Here is an 18,342-nt window from a genome sequence, read left to right as displayed (position 1 = left end):
GTTTCCAACAAAATTTGTTAAGCAATCATTTTTCAACTAAACACGGTCAAAGTCCAGACTCACTAATGCATCCTAACAAACTCGATAAGACACACTAATGCAAAATTCTGGTTCTCTAAGACCAACGCTCGGATACCAACTGAAATGTCCCGTTCTTATTGATTAAAAACGTTCCATATTAATTGATTTCGTTGCGAGGTTTTGACCTCTATATGAGACGTTTTTCAAAGACTGCATTCATTTTTAAAACAAACCATAACCTTTATTTCATAAATAAAGGTTTAAAAAGCTTTACGTAGATTATCAAATAATGATAATCTAAAATATCCTGTTTACACACGACCATTACATAATGGTTTACAATACAAATATGTTACATCGAAATCAGTTTCTTGAATGCAGTTTTTACACAATATCATACAAACATGGACTCCAAATCTTGTCCTTATTTTAGTATGCAATAGCGGAAGCTCTTAGTATTCACCTGAGAATAAACATGCTTTAAACGTCAACAAAAATGTTGGTGAGTTATAGGTTTAACCTACATATATCAAATCGTAACAATAGACCACAAGATTTCATATTTCAATACACATCCCATACATAGAGATAAAAATCATTCATATGGTGAACACCTGGTAACCGACAATAACAAGATTGATATATAAGAATATCCCCATCATTCCGGGACACCCTTCGGATATGATATAAATTTCGAAGTACTAAAGCATCCGGTACTTTGGATGGGGTTTGTTAGGCCCAATAGATCTATCTTTAGGATTCGCGTCAATTAGGGTGTCTGTTCCCTAATTCTTAGATTACCAGACTTAATAAAAAGGGGCATATTCGATTTCGATAATTCAACCATAGAATGTAGTTTCACGTACTTGTGTCTATTTTGTAAATCATTTATAAAACCTGCATGTATTCTCATCCCAAAAATATTAGATTTTAAAAGTGGGACTATAACTCACTTTCACAGATTTTTACTTCGTCGGGAAGTAAGACTTGGCCACTGGTTGATTCACGAACCTATAACAATATATACATATATATCAAAGTATGTTCAAAATATATTTACAACACTTTTAATATATTTTGATGTTTTAAGTTTATTAAGTCAGCTGTCCTCGTTAGTAACCTACAACTAGTTGTCCACAGTTAGATGTACAGAAATAAATCGATAAGTATTATCTTGAATCAATCCACGACCCAGTGTATACGTATCTCAGTATTGATCACAACTCAAAATATATATATTTTGGAATCAACCTCAACCCTGTATAGCTAACTCCAACATTCACATATAGAGTGTCTATGGTTGTTCCGAAATATATATAGATGTGTCGACATGATAGGTCGAAACATTGTATACGTGTCTATGGTATCTCAAGATTACATAATATACAATACAAGTTGATTAAGTTATGGTTGGAATAGATTTGTTACCAATTTTCACGTAGCTAAAATGAGAAAAATTATCCAATCTTGTTTTACCCATAACTTCTTCATTTTAAATCCGTTTTGAGTGAATCAAATTGCTATGGTTTCATATTGAACTCTATTTTATGAATCCAAACAGAAAAAGTATAGGTTTATAGTCGGAAAAATAAGTTACAAGTCGTTTTTGTAAAGGTAGTCATTTCAGTCGAAAGAACGACGTCTAGATGACCATTTTAGAAAACATACTTCCACTTTGAGTTTAACCATAATTTTTGGATATAGTTTCATGTTCATAATAAAAATCATTTTCTCAGAATAACAACTTTTAAATCAAAGTTTATCATAGTTTTTAATTAACTAACCCAAAACAGCCCGCGGTGTTACTACGACGGCGTAAATCCGGTTTTACGGTGTTTTTCGTGTTTCCAGGTTTTAAATCATTAAGTTAGCATATCATATAGATATAGAACATGTGTTTAGTTGATTTTAAAAGTCAATTTAGAAGGATTAACTTTTGTTTGCGAACAAGTTTAGAATTAACTAAACTATGTTCTAGTGATTACAAGTTTAAACCTTCGAATAAGATAGCTTTATATGTATGAATCGAATGATGTTATGAACATCATTACTACCTTAATTTCCTTGGATAAACCTACTGGAAAAGTGAAAAATGGATCTAGCTTCAATGGATCCTTGGATGGCTCGAAGTTCTTGAAGCAGAATCATGACACGAAAACAAGTTCAAGTAAGATCATCACTTGAAATAAGATTGTTATAGTTATAGAAATTGAACCAAAGTTTGAATATGATTATTACCTTGTATTAGAATGATAACCTACTGTAAGAAACAAAGATTTCTTGAGGTTGAATGATCACCTTACAAGATTGGAAGTGAGCTAGCAAACTTGAAAGTATTCTTGATTTTATGAAACTAGAACTTTTGGAATTTATGAAGAACACTTAGAACTTGAAGATAGAACTTGAGAGAGATCAATTAGATGAAGAAAATTGAAGAATGAAAGTGTTTGTAGGTGTTTTTGGTCGTTGGTGTATGGATTAGATATAAAGGATATGTAATTTTGTTTTCATGTAAATAAGTCATGAATGATTACTCATATTTTTGTAATTTTATGAGATATTTCATGCTAGTTGCCAAATGATGGTTCCCACATGTGTTAGGTGACTCACATGGGCTGCTAAGAGCTGATCATTGGAGTGTATATACCAATAGTACATACATCTAAAAGCTGTGTATTGTACGAGTACGAATACGGGTGCATACGAGTAGAATTGTTGATGAAACTGAACGAGGATGTAATTGTAAGATTTTTTGTTAAGTAGAAGTATTTTGATAAGTGTATTGAAGTCTTTCAAAAGTGTATAAATACATATTAAAACACTACATGTATATACATTTTAACTGAGTCGTTAAGTCATCGTTAGTCGTTACATGTAAGTGTTGTTTTGAAACCTTTAGGTTAACGATCTTGTTAAATGTTGTTAACCCAATGTTTATAATATCAAATGAGATTTTAAATTATTATATTATCATGATATTATCATGTATGAATATCTCTTAATATGATATATATACATTAAATGTCTTTACAACGATAATCGTTACATATATGTCTCGTTTAAAAATCATTAAGTTAGTAGTCTTGTTTTTACATATGTAGTTCATTGTTAATATACTTAATGATATATTTACTTATCATAGTATCATGTTAACTATATATATATCCATATATATGTCATCATATAGTTTTTACAAGTTTTAACGTTCGTGAATCACCTGGTCAACTTGGGTGGTCAATTGTCTATATGAAACATATTTCAATTAATCATGTCTTAACAAGTTTGATTGCTTAACATGTTGGAAACATTTAATCATGTAAATATCAATCTCAATTAATATATATAAACATGGAAAAGTTCGGGTCACTACATCATCGGGAGCTCGGAAGGTTCCAGTTCCGGGGGCAGTGGGGCCAGTAGCGTTTGCTTCATTATCTGCCATTACTGCACTACCACAACACTCACACCAATGCTTAGTATAAACTCGATTAGTATTAACAACTAACACATAACCTGTCCTAGTACTCACTTAACTCATTCCCAGCATGTTATGTTTGACATGACTCTACTAAGTTTGGGAACATGACATTTAAAACACAATGCACATGCTGCCAAACTAAGCTCTGATACCAACTTGTGACACTGCCAAATTTTTTTTTTTTACACATGTGGAAGCATTTATATATTAATTAAAAAATAAACATTAACTATTGTTAACACAACCAGTGTCACGTGTCATTACAAAATACATATTTAACTGGAAAAGACGTAATTACATTCGGTTTACAAAAGAACACGGTTCATATCATAAATAACCACATCAGAGTTAACCCTGTCAAACATAACATCACAATGCCCGTCTTCTCCCGAAAAGCACTATCTGCAAAAGCTATCAACCTGCGGGGAGAAGATGGAGGGGAATTAGCACGAAGCTAAGTGAGTACGACTAACTACAGGCTATAGCATACATAAGTGTTATACTAATCAAGTCGCATAGTCTAACACACAAACATCACCCAAGTGTCGTCTACAGAGACTCTGGTGGCTCGGCCAAACCATTAACCACCAGCTGATCGGACTGGGGCTTACCAGAAGTTCCTCCACCACCGTATGTATATATATAATCCACATGCGATGGACGCGTCATTCATATATATATACACCACGATTGTCTAGACCACCACATGAGGAACCCAACCCGCAGGTTGATCTCTCCTACCGAGGCCACCACACAATAGGGACGCACTGGGCTCCAGCAGACAAGCATCAACTAACATGCAGTCATCACATCGTAATAACTAACCACATCAATAAGTATATCTAACAAGCATGGCAATCATAATATAACATGCTACTCTATATTATATTCTCCAGTTAGTCCCACTCACTGATTACCAGCAAACGAGAAGGGATTCTGCTATCTAATCACTGAACCTTCTCTTTCTCCTTTTCTCCTGAGAAAAACATCTACACAAGTCAGTTTCTGTCCGTTAACCCCTAATAACCCAATACAGAAATTTTTGTATCAAAAAGCGTCCGCTAAAAATTTCTTCTTAACACTTATGCACTTTTAAAATTTACACCCTGATCATCAATAAATAAACGGAGAGCATAACGGCTAGGAAACAACTAAATTTCACTATAATGCATTACTAATCTACATCCGTACGGTTGCACATGCATCCGTACGGTTGCAGCCTCCATCCGTATGGTTACAATATGTAACCGTGCAGTTGCAAGTTTCTGGCCCAGTTGCACAACACCGCTGCATCCATACGGTTACACTTGCATCCGTATGGTTGCACCACGCAACCGTGCGATTGCAACCTGCAACCGTGCGGTTGTGTTCATCGAGCAGCAGCAGTAGAAAACTGACGGGTTTCAAGCATAAATCACCAATTCTTGTTCTAGAGCTTGTTTTTGACATCCAAATTACCCACAACTCGACAACAACATAGTTTAGACTATAACCCACAATTTTGACATCAAAACAACATCAATTAAAAGATTTTTGACCCAAATTCACACTTTCAACTAAGTCACACAAAAACCCAATTTTCTCAAAGATTAGAGCATGAAATGTTATGATTCTTACCTTGATAGAATCAGTAATTCATATAGAACAAGAAGATATGATTAATTTGAGCTCAAGAACAAGATCTACCAATTAGGGTTTGATGGGTGTAAGAGTGTAGGTACGGTTGTTGAGTGGAAGTTTCAAGAAAATGGTAGAAATGAGCTGATTCTAGCTTATATATTAAGGCCAAACACAATACCCCATCACATACGGGTATTCATCAGTTATCTAAAAACTTTCGTACATCATTTGGCGACCCAAATGAAGTCCAAAATAAATAAACAAACCTGTTTTGTGATCCTTATCACAAACTGGTCCAAACCACATCATCAAATAATAATAAATATTAATTAAAAATAAAAACATATAATAACACAACACTAACTTAAGGGTAAAATAGTAATCTTACAACTAGGCCCGATTGAGGATGTTACACTATGGTTAATATTGCTCTCACATTAGTAGCAAGGATTTGAGTCTTTATCAAGCCTATGACGATGGGTGCAGCATGACTGGATGTGAGTGAATTCATTTCTTAGATCTATAGGGAACCCTAAACACTTGTGTGATTTGAGTGACCCGTGAAAGCTAGCCTAAGTCATGTAACCTCCTTGCATGCTTGTAGAGATAACTTCAACCCTAACATAGATAACTTACCTTACCTTTCGCTCTTATAATAAAAGCAAACCGCTTAGGCTATTAGAAAAGAAACTCCAAAAAGATTTCTTAAGGTAAAAATGAGAAGTTTGCTTGAAGACAAGCAAAGTCTAAGTGTGAGATATTTGATATCGGCTAAAAAGTCACGTTTTCACCCCGGTATTAAGGCCTAAAAACAATAAAGTTTCGAGCTTTATCTGCAAAGTACCCGATTCGTCGATTAAAATTGAAGATCAAGTAATTACGAAGACGGTGCAAAAAGAATCAAGAGAATCGGAGCTAAAACGAAGATTCTAGAGCGAAAACGGTGAAAGACAAGAAATCAAGTTACGATCCAGTGAATTCAGCAAACCAGGGCAAGCCAAACGTCCTGCCAAACGGCCTGCCAAACGGTATGCCAAACGGCTTGCCACAATGAAAAATGGTTTGCCACACGGCCAAGGCACACTGGAACAAGAAACGGGTGGCCTGGTCAAACGGCCCCTGCAAACGGGCTGCCAAACGGCCTACTAGCCGTTTGCAGGCAAATTTTACTCCTATTTAAAGGGTCTTTGTCATCCATTTTTACACACACTTTAATTCACTTCTTTCTCTCTCTTTCTATAATATTAGTCATACTTTCAAGGTCTTCGACTCCGTACGGGAAATCTAGTAACCGGAGAAGAACGCCGAAGATTGTATTAGGAGCGATCTGGAGTTTGAAGTTGTCACTTTTGTATTCAGAACTCGTTTAGTCTACTGGTACTTCTATCCTTTATCTTATTATAATGTCTTCAATTATTATGCTTTGTGATGTTGTTGCCATGATTAGCGAGTAGTTATCTTTCGTGTATGCTATGATGTAGTCAGTTATAATGCCGAAATAATATTATGGCTTGTGTATGTTGTTGAGATGTTTTCCGATTATGCTTTAAACTCAATCACTTTTCCAACTAATAGAACATAGTTATTGGCTCTGTTATTGGGAAGTCGCAAACCCTAATTCAGAGTACACTATTTGTGTCACCCCTTGGGAAGAGAAGTCTATCGGATACAACGTAAGTTCGACTGAGGCACACCGGTTGTAGTAAGTCTACCAAGCCTTGGATTCAAACTGAGGACTCTTTTGTAGTGAAACATCTAACTAGACCCCTAGTACATTGTCGGTCCTGGACCATGCTGGTGTAGTTACCAAGCATATAAACTTCGTACTTGCACACTGAAGCACAACAGTTGTTGTAAGATGCACCTCTGCTAAGTAAGGCCATGAAACCCGGTCAATGCTGATTAGTACACTTCACCATAATGCGGTCTCAAGCATTGCACCCCGCTTGAGGAATTCTTGGTTAATTAAGGAACTGTTTGTTTAAACATATAAAATATTGAACCGTTAGGATAACCGAACGTGTTCATGGAAGTCAAAACCGACTTGGCCATGGTGTTCTTTATGGTTAAACTCTTTTTAAGGGCCTAACTATCTTTTAAACCCAATCATTAACGAAAGCATCGAAACACATCACGTCTCTTGGATACGGAAAACTCTGTATTCTATTATGCTTAAGAAAGTTTTGACCTTTGTGGAATGTTAATATGTCACCCAACCGAGTCGCTCAATTAGATGCCGTCTGAACGTGTATGCTTGTAGTCAGACTGCACGGGCGTCGGGGGTAAGGGACGTTGCTGTCTATTCAGAATCTTCAAGCCTATCGCATTACCCAGTGACATGTCTTATGACAGGGGCGTCAAGGACTAGTCTAATGAATATAAGGTCACTACCTATTCATGAGCCAGCATTCCATAATCTCGGTAAAGTAACTGGAGAAATCATAGTATGCGCTTGTTTTAACCTCATCTGAATTACAAATTTTATTGCAATTACTTTACTTATTCTTATAAACTAGAAAACCCAAAATTAGGTAACAAATCACTACTCCTTCACCTTATAAGTATCTTAAGCTTTAACTATAGGTTCGATTCTACTGATATCTTAAAAATACGACCCTAGGTCATACTTCCCTTACTCATAATAAGGAGTAGTACGATTTAGGCCCCGCTAAATATAAATTTAAAACCATTACCTCCTTCTAGTGGCTAACGACACCGCACAAATAAATTTAAAACCATTACCTCCTTCTGACGTGTTGCGACCTAACGACACCGCACAAATAAAACCGTCTATTTTGGCCATATTAGATATAAAACTAGCCCAAAACAAACAAAACGTTAATGGAAGTACACGCGTCAAACTACGTCATGACCATATGTCTTCCTTTAAGTCTCTAATAAACACATAAATCTCATTCCAACAACCACATCTATTATGCTTCATTCTGACAACAAGAACTACAAAGAAGAAAGAATATCTTCAACAGGTAACTCATAATCCTTAATCTCTATTCTCTATAACTATTAATCCATCTCTATAACACACAAGGGTTTACTATGGTTCCAATATCTTTTATATAACCAAAAACAACAAATTAACAAATGTTGTTCATCTTGCTCAAACTATCATCTCCAATCTGAACATGCCTGTTACTGTAAAAGAGAACTAGCACATTCTCCAACTTTCTCTTGCTTTATTGTAAATAATTTATAGTATATGATCTACTTAGGGTAATAAATGTTGTTAATTTTATGTTCGATCTAAACATGCATGTTACCATAGAGGACAACTAACACATTGACCATTTCTTTTATTGCTTGACTGTACTTAATTTATACAATATGATATACCTTTGACCAGTAGAAACTTCATCGGCAAATTAGCTTTATATCTCTAATTTTTTTATTACTTCCTTTCCATATAGTAAATACTTACACAACTTCGATAATTAATACATTTATGTGCCATTAGACGTATATTTCGACTGAAATTCGAATTTACCTTTGTTAGCCATTGTAGTTATTGTTAAACTTTATGAGATTGCACCAGAACAATAACAAGAGTTTTTATTAGGCTGCTTTAAGTACTTATTAGATTACTTTTCATTAATCACTTTACTTACATTAATATTACAAAAGTTTTGTTGTTTGATTTTTTTATATCGGTCTACATTGGTATGTTGCAGTCAATTATACCACGAACGTAATGTCACAACCGCCTTTGACAGAAATGGATCATGAAGGTGAAACGAGCTCTTCTTTAAGGTTAGTACATGCAACTACTTACCAGTTACATAAAAGCTATGAACTATGCAAACTAACAATTCATATTAACTACCAAACATAACTTATGCAGCATAACAGCTGTCACAACAATCAAAAACTTAACCCCAGGGGCAACAAAGCAAACATTGGAAGTAAGGGTTTAGAGAACTTGGATTGCTACAGATTATCGCAGTCGTACACCGAACCAACTATGCATGCTCCTAGATAAACAGGTAATGTAATGTGAACAATACAACATAAAAAAATTAAATAAATGAATGACACACATCATTATTATATTATAGGGAAACGTCATACAAGGATACGTAGACTACTACGAGTATCGCACTCTCAGTAGAACTCTACAACTTAATGCCACATACAAAATTTATGGTTTTACCTGTAAAAAAACCGAAAATTGGCAACGAACATTACCTACTGCGATGACTATAGAACTAGGTTCATTTACCAAATTTGAACTAATACCACTAGAAGGATTCCCAAACCATCACTTTAACTTTGTCAACTATGAAGTTGTACAGCACAGAGCAACACGTAGAACTCCCATCCTCACAGGTACCTTCATCTATCAGTACACATTCTATAAAATTTGATACTAATAATTTATTAACAAATATTTATGTCTTGAAGATTATATTGGCCGCATACATCATGTTGGGGATTTTCGAGGAGGAAGGCGAGTTATTAACATAGCAGACCAAAGGTAAAAAATAGAAACAATACAAAAATATATAGCACACATTTAAAACATACAATACTACTAACTGAATTAATAAGTAAATGTCAGGAATCAAATCATTTTGTTACTACTGTGGAACGAGCAAGGAAAGAACTTTGATGTTTCCAGCTACAACGACAGTGAAAAACCAGTCATAATTGTTGTCAGTAGGGGTGTTCAAAACCGGATATCCGAAAATTCAGATATCCGAATTTCGGATGTCCGAAAATTCGGATAGTGGTTTTGGCCATCCGAAATTTCGGATTCGGATATCGGATTAACCGAATATCCGAACTTCCAAAATTTTAATTTGAGATCTACAATTATTCATATAAAAATACATCCATGCTCTTACAGATCATCAATTGTTCATGAAGATATTGCACCACTGTTTTCAATGAAAAAAGAACATGATTAAAAACAAATACTGAAAACCACGTAATAAAACTAAAGTAATTTTTTAAGTAAAACAACAACTTTTATTCGTCATATAAATTATATGCAAGATACACACCATATATTACAAGAATTGAATGAATTGATACAGTAGGAATAGAATTGAAAGAAAATAATAAACAATACCAGGGACCAACAACTAAATAGGAGGAGCAGGTACCAATTACGATATCAACAACATGTATTGAAACTTAAGGAAATTAATTCTTAATCTAATTTATACCCAACAGCGACTGAGACAAGATTTGGATACCAATTACGCAGCAGGTCAGGTACCACCGTCGCATTATGAAGTCGAAATATAATGTGAGTTTCTGAATTCGTGAAGTCAGATTTAGGTTTGTAAACCGATATAATTACACATCTGGCCTTATTCTCTTTTAAATTCACGGGCCAATGGCCCAAGGCCTCATTATAATTATATATTTCATATATATCATTTTATTATTGTTATATATATTTTCGGATACCGGATATCCAAATATCCGAAAATTTTGAAAAGTGCTATCCGAAACCCGAATCCGAAAATTCGGATATCCGATTTTCGGATATTCGAAAATTCGGATATCCGATTTTTTGGATATTTTTGGATCGGATTTTCGGATTATTCGGATGGCGGATTCGGATTCGGATATTATGAACACCCCTAGTTGTCAGCTCCTGTTGGGCAAACTATTTCTCAAGTAAGAAATGAAATAAGAAGCAAAAAAAAGAATTTACACTTTGAATATTTAAACTTAAAAAGAAAAATACTAATAAAAAAAGGTTTCAAATTTTTCAGAACAACTGCAGCTGAAAGGAATTGATGCAACCGATTACTACTTCAATCCAGACATCAGCGAGTATCACGAATATATCGATGAGTTAGTACTACCACTTTCATACAACTCTACATTACTATCGATAAATTACTACAATTATGATTTGAATGCAGCTACAAACAACCACCAGCGGAGGCACCACCTTTAATTCTTGAAAACAACAGCACACAAACTTTGTCTAAGTTAGCAACTGTAAACCCTCAAAACCACAAGGTATGCAACTCATAAAAATATCATTTTAGAATCTTATAGACATATAAAACTCTATCATAATCACTGTATATGTTATGTTTATCTTTTGTTATTTTTTATATTATTGTCCTTTACTTATAGATCTTTTGATATTTTTTGTTTCTTAGTACCATGTTTTTAGATGTGAATGCACCGTTGAGAGAGTAGACAAAACGAAGTCGTGGTTTTACATAGCATGTCCAGAATGCAAAGCCAAAGTTGCTAACGAAGTTGACCAGCCAATGTTGTGGGTAAAGGACGGAGGACTGGATGAGCCTCTTTACTGGTAACTCTAAATGCCATATATAAACATTTCATTGTTTATAACAATATAATGTAATAGATTACAAATTAAAAAAAAATCCTGTCAATTATTCATTCAGAGTTATCGTGACAGACGGCAACACAACAGCAGGCATCACCTTCATGCGGAAAAAAAGAGATTCGTTAGTTGGTCACACCTGTAAGTAGTTGATTCTAGAGATGGGCCACAAAAATCGAAAAGCGATACCGCCTTCGCTAAAAGAAATCGAGAAAAAAAAACATGTGTTCAATATCCGGTTCAATCCAAAGTCCACATCATCAAGCTACGAGTTTTTCGGTGAAGCGATCATTGAAACAGTTAGTCAGCAAGCAGATGTCACGAACACGACACCGTCATCAGGTAAACACATACATTAAAAAATAAAAAATAAAACAAAAAAATCAACTAAACAACATATAAGACTAACATATATTGTTTCTTCACAGAAACACCTCAAATGTTACTCACAAATATACCAGCAGATGAAATTAATGATGTTAATGATTCAGAAACAATGACATCGGTAGTTGTTCAGATAGTAATTCATCAACAAACAGAGGACATGTAACGATCCAACCTTTTTCGACTTATATTTTTGCTTTTTATTTTCACGAAACTGCGTATTTGTGCGTACTGAGCTATATTATATTCTGGGATCATTATTCATGTTAATTACTTTCGTTAATACCTTACAACGTGTTATTAAGTGCTTAATCACTTAACTTGATCCTCGAATGCTTTTACGACCGTTACTTGTCGTTTAAAACGAGCTACGAACTTTGTACACGTTAAACTTTTGTCATAATTGGAGTATTATGACTACTTAAAACTAATTGTTATTTTCTAATGACAATTACTTGGCTTATTGGTTGCTTAATTACGCTTAATGTTTTACTAATGCACACTAGTTAGTCTTAATGGACTTTTTACCTTAATGGACTAAGGCCCACCCTACTTTAGCTAATGGACTTTTAAGTTAGCCCAACTTTAATGGACTTATGACCCATTAATATGTAGGACAAAACCCATTAAGATAAGCCAACATACTAGCATATTTGTGTACCATTTCCTACACTTTATTGCATGGGATCCCAACATACAAGCACCACCTTTGTACCACCACCATGCAAAAGCAAAATGGTCCCCCCCCCCATGTCTCCCAAACCGTCGGCCACCATGCACACCACCACCACTATAAATTCAAATCTCATCCTAAAATGTCCCGTTCATATCGATTATAAACGTTTCATATTAATTAATTTCGTTGCGAGGTTTTGACCTCTATATGAGACGTTTATCAAAGACTGCTTTCGTTTTTAAAACAAACCATAACCTTTATTTTATCGATAAAGGTTTAAAACTATAACGTAGATTATCAAGTAATGATAATCTAAAAGATAACGTTTTACACACGAACATTACATAATGGTTTACAATAATATTACACATCGATTTAAATCTCCGAATGCAGTTTTTAAACAATATATTACAAGCATGCTGACTCCAATTCTTGTCCTTAAATTAGCATGCAACAGCGGAAACTCTTAATAATCACCTGATAATAAACATGCTTTAAACGTCAACAAAAATGTTGGTGAGTTATAGGTTTAGCCTATATATTTATCAAATCGTAATAATAGACCACAAGATTTCATATTTCCATTTCTCATAAACATCATGCATGCATATATCCATCTGCATAAAAATCATTCATATGGATTGAACAACTGGTAACCGGCATTAACCATAATGCATAGAATATCCCCACAGACATCGTCGTCTGTATAATAATAATCTCGAAGTACTAAAGCCATCCATAGACATGAATGGGGGTTGTTAGGCCCAATAGGTCTATCTTTAGGATTCGCGTCAATTAGGGGCCATTTCCCTAATTCTTAGGTTACCAGACTTGAAGGGCGATATTCGATTTCGATAATCCAACCATAGAATGTAGTTTCGCGTACTTGTGTCTATTTTGTAAAACATTTATAAAACTGCATGTATTCTCATCCCAAAAATATTAGATTTTAAAAGTGGGACTATAACTCACTTTCACAAATTTTTCCTTCGTCGGAAAATAACACTTGGCCACTGGTCAATTCACGAACCTATAACAAATATATACATATATATCAAAGTATGATCGAAATATATTCACAACATATTTTATTTACGTTATTTAACGATTTAAGCTGTTAAGTTAGCAGTCCAATGTTAGTAGTTCACAATTAATTGTCCATAGTTAGTAGTACAGAAATAAATCAATATAATTTCTCGAATCAATTCACGACCCAGTGCATACAATCTCAGACTCGATCACAACTCAAAGTATATATATTATTTTAGAATCAACCTCAACCCTGTATAGCTAACTCGATCATTACCGCATATAGAGTGTCTATGATTATTCCAAATAATATATATAGATGACGTTGATATGATATGTCAAAACATTGTATACGTGTCTCTGGTCTATCAAGACATGTATAATACAATATAAGTTAGTTAAGTTATGGTTAGTATGGATTTGTTATAAAATTTACGTACCTACTGAAAATAACAAGAAATAATCTAGAGCTTCAAAGGATCTTGGATGGCTTGGAAGTTCTTGAAGTAGAATCATGACACAAAAACAAGTTCAAGTAAGATTTTCTACTCGAATTAAGATAGTTATAGTTATAGAAATTGAATCAAAGTTTGAATATGAGTATTACCTTGAATTAGAATGATAACCTACTATAAGTAACAAAGGTTTCTTGATCTTAGATGATTACTTGGAATGGATTAGAAAGCTTGGAAGTATACTTGCAAACTTCAAAGTATTCTTGATTTTATGAAACTAGAACTTATAGAATTTAGGAAGAACACATAGAACTTGAAGATAGAACTTGAGAGAGTTCAATTAGATGAAGAAAATTGAAGAATGAAGGTGTTTGTATGTGTTTTAGGTCATGATATATGTATTAGATATAAAGGATATGTAAGTTTGTTTTCTTGTAAATAAGTTATGAATGATTAATAATATTTTTGTAATCTTGCTAAATAATTCATACTAGATTACAAAGAATGGTTCCCACATGTTTGATGAATCATTAAGGGCTTCTAAGAGCTGATCATTGAAGTGTATATACTAATAGTATGTATATCTAGGAGCTGTGTATTGTACGAGTACGAATACGGGTGCATACGAGTGGAATTGTTGATGAAAATGAATGAGAATGTAATTGTAAGCATTTTTGTTAAGTAGAAGTACTTTGATATGTGTCATGAAGTCTTTCCAAAGTATACTAATACATCTTAATACACTATATGTATATGCATTTTAACTGAGTCGTTAAGTCATCGTTAGTTGTTACATGTAAGTGTTGTTTCGAAATCTTTAAGTTAACGATTTCTTTAAATGTAATTAATCCCATTGTTATTATATTTAATGAGATGTTAAATTATTACATTATAATGATAACATGATGTACTAATATATCTTAATATGATATATAAATATTAAGACGTTATTACAACGATAATCGTTACGTATAGATATCGTTTTGAATTTCTTAAGTTAGTAGTCTTGTTTTATGTATAAGGTTCATTGTTAATATACATAATGAGATACTTTAATTATCATTTCATCATGTTAAATATATATATATATTCATATATATAATATCATGTCATATACAAGTTATAACGTTCGTGAATCATCAGACAAACTGGGTGGTCAAACGTTAACACAAAAACCGTTTCAAATAATCAATTCTTAACAAGTTTGATTGCTTAACATATTGGAAACATTTATTCATGTAAATATTAATCTCATATAATATATAATAATTAAAAAGTTTGGGTCACTACAGTACCTACCCGTTAAATAAATTTCGCCCCGAAATTTTAAGCAGTTGGAGGTGTTGACGTATCATGTGAAAATAAGTGTGGGTATTTCTTCTTCATCTGATCTTCATGTTCCCAGGTGAACTTGGGTCCTCTACGAGCATTTCATCGAACCCTAATGATTGGTATTTTATTTTGCTAAAATCTTTTAACCTCACGATCCATTATTTCGACGGGTTCTTCAATGAATTGAAGTTTTTCATTGATTTGGATTTCGTCTAAAGGAATAGTGAGATCTTCTTTGGCTAAGCATTTCTTCAGATTCGATACGTGAAAAGTATCATGTACGCAGGCGAGTTATTGAGGTAATTCAAGTCGGTAAGCTACTGGTCCGACATGATCTATAATTTTAAATGGTCCAATGTACCTTGGATTTAGTTTCCTCTGTTTACCAAATCGAACAACGCCTTTACAAGGTGAAACCTTAAGCATGACCATCTTTCCAATATCAAATTCTATATCTTTTCTTTTACTGTCTGCGTAGCTCTTTTGTCGACTCTGGGCGGTTTTCAACCGTTGTTGAATTTGAATAATTTTCTCGGTCATTTCTTGGATTATCTCCGGACCCGTAATTTGTCTATCCCCCACCTCATTCCAACAAATCGGAGACATGCACTTTCTGCCATAAAGTGCCTCAAACGGTGCCATCTCAATACTCGAGTGGTAACTGTTGTTGTAGGAAAATTATGCAAACGGTAGATGTCGATCCCAACTATTTCCAAAATCAATAACACATGCTCGTAGCATGTCTTCAAGAGTCTGTATCGTCTTTTCACTCTGCCCTTCGGTTTGTGGATGATAGGCAGTACTCATATCTAGACGAGTTCCCAATGCTTGTTGTAACGTTTGCCAAAACCTTGAAACAAATCTACCGTCCCTATCAGAGATAATAGAGATTGGTATTCCGTGTCTGGAGACGACTTCCTTCAAGTATAGTCTTGCTAACTTTTCCATTTTATCATCTTCTCGCATTGGTAGAAAGTGTGCTGATTTGGTGAGACGATCGACTATTACCCAAATAGTATCATAACCACTTGCAGACCTTGGCAATTTAGTAATAAAATCCATGGTAATGTTTTCCCATTTCCACTCCGAGATTTTAGGTTGTTGAAGTAGACCTGATGGTTTCTGATGTTCAGCTTTTACCTTAGAACACGTCAAACATTCTCCTACGTATTTAGCAATATCGGCTTTCATACCCAGCCACCAAAAATATTTCTTGAGATCTTTGTACATCTTTCCCGCTATGGGATGTATTGAATATCTGGTTTTATGTACTTCCCTAAGTACCATTTCTCTCATATCTCCAAACTTTGGTACCCAAATTCTTTCAGCCCTATATCGGGTTCCGTCTTCCCGAACATTAAGATGTTTCTCCGATCCTTTGGGTATTTCATTCTTCAAATTTCCCTCTTTTAAAACTCCCTGTTGCGCCTCCTTTATTTTAGTAGTAAGGTTAGTACGAATAATTATATTCATAGCTTTTACCCGCATAGGTTCTCTGTCCTTTCTACTTAAAGCGTCGGCTACCACATTCACCTTCCCCGGGTGGTAACGAATCTCAAAATCGTAATCATTCAACAACTCAATCCACCTACGCTGCCTCATGTTCAGTTGTTTCTGATCAAATATATGTTGGAGACTCTTGTGGTCGGTATATATAATATTTTTTGACCCCATATAAGTAGTGCCTCCAAGTCTTTAATGCAAAAACAACAACACCCAATTCCAAATCATGAGTCGTATAATTTTACTCGTGATTCTTCAATTGTCTGGACGCATAGGCAATCACCTTCATTCGTTGCATCAATACACAACCGAGGCCTTGCTTTGAGGCGTCACAATATATCACAAAATCATCATTCCCTTCAAGCAATGACAATATAGGTGCTGTAGTTAACTTTTTCTTCAACAACTGAAACGCTTTCTCTTGTTCATCCTTCCATTCAAATTTCTTCCCTTTATGCGTTAATGCAGTCAAGGGTTTTGCTATTTTGGAAAATCTTGGATGAATCTTCTGTAGTAACCAGCCAATCCTAAAAATTGGCGTATCTGCGTAGGAGTTTTCGGTGTTTCCCACTTCTCATCGGTTTCAATCTTTGCCGGATCAACTTGAATACCTTCTTTGCTCACTATAAGACCGAGGAATTGAACTTCTTTCAACTAAAATGCACACTTTGAAAATTTAGCGTACAATTTTTCATTCCTCAACAATTCTAGCACTTTTCTCGAATGTTCTTCGTGCTCTTGATCATTCTTTGAGTAAATAAGTATGTCATCAATGAAAACAATAATAAACTTTTCAAGATATGGTCCACACACTCGGTTCATGAGGTCCATGAACACAGCTAGTGCGTTAGTCAATCCAAACGGCATAACCATAAACTCATAATGACCGTAACGAGTTCTAAAAGCAGTCTTTGGAATATCATCCTCCTTCACCCGCATTTGATGATACCTGAAACATAAATCAATCTTCGAATAAATAGACGAACCTTGTAGTTGATCAAATAAGTCATCAATTCTCGGTAGTGGATAACGGTTCTTGATGGTAAGTTTGTTTAACTCTCGGTTGTAGTGACCCGAACTTTTCCATGATTATATATTATATGAGATTAATATTTACATGAATAAATGTTTCTAACATGTTAAGCAATCAAACTTGTTAAGACTTGATTAATTGAAATGAATTTTATGTAGACAATCGACCACCCAAGTTGACCGGCGATTCACGAACGTTAAAACTTGTAAAAGCTATATGATGATATATATGTATATGGATATATATATATATATATATATATATATATATATATATATATATATATATATATATATATATATATATATATATATATATATATATAGTTAACATGATATTATGATAAGTAAATATCTCATTACGTATATTAACAATGAGTTATATACATAATAATGAGACTACTAAGTTAAGAAACTCGAAACGATATGTATAACGATTATCGTTATAACAACGTCTAATTAAATACATTTGTATCAT

At 34.1% G+C, this 18,342-nt stretch overlaps 1 protein-coding gene across 5 annotated transcripts; it reads left to right on the top strand.

Annotated features, from left to right (window-relative positions):
- The first annotated feature begins 8,022 nt into the window (after nt 1–8,022).
- Nucleotides 8,023–12,199, top strand: LOC139871936 (uncharacterized). Of its 5 annotated transcripts, none has more exons than XR_011766812.1 (11): nt 8,023–8,106; nt 8,806–8,862; nt 8,976–9,117; nt 9,190–9,460; nt 9,536–9,608; nt 9,693–10,385; nt 10,861–10,942; nt 11,014–11,113; nt 11,260–11,417; nt 11,529–11,795; nt 11,882–12,198. XR_011766812.1 is itself a non-coding variant. In XM_071859706.1 (6 exons), exons 3-6 carry the CDS (start codon nt 9,100–9,102, stop codon nt 9,859–9,861), a joined length of 531 nt encoding a protein of 176 aa, XP_071715807.1. In that variant the 5' UTR covers nt 8,028–8,106; nt 8,806–8,884; nt 8,976–9,099; the 3' UTR covers nt 9,862–10,850. The 5 variants fall into 5 exon arrangements, 1 of the variants encoding a protein (XP_071715807.1); XR_011766811.1 differs by having other exon boundaries at nt 8,028–8,106; nt 8,806–8,884; nt 11,515–11,795; nt 11,882–12,199; XR_011766809.1 differs by having other exon boundaries at nt 8,028–8,106; nt 8,806–8,884.
- Nucleotides 12,200–18,342: the final 6,143 nt, after the last annotated feature.

Source organism: Rutidosis leptorrhynchoides, chromosome 1 (genome assembly GCF_046630445.1).
Source record: "Rutidosis leptorrhynchoides isolate AG116_Rl617_1_P2 chromosome 1, CSIRO_AGI_Rlap_v1, whole genome shotgun sequence".
In the NCBI taxonomy this organism is placed as follows: Eukaryota; Viridiplantae; Streptophyta; class Magnoliopsida; order Asterales; family Asteraceae; genus Rutidosis; species Rutidosis leptorrhynchoides.
Note: the sequence above shows the minus strand (reverse complement) of the source record. Positions and strands in the feature narration are given on the sequence as shown.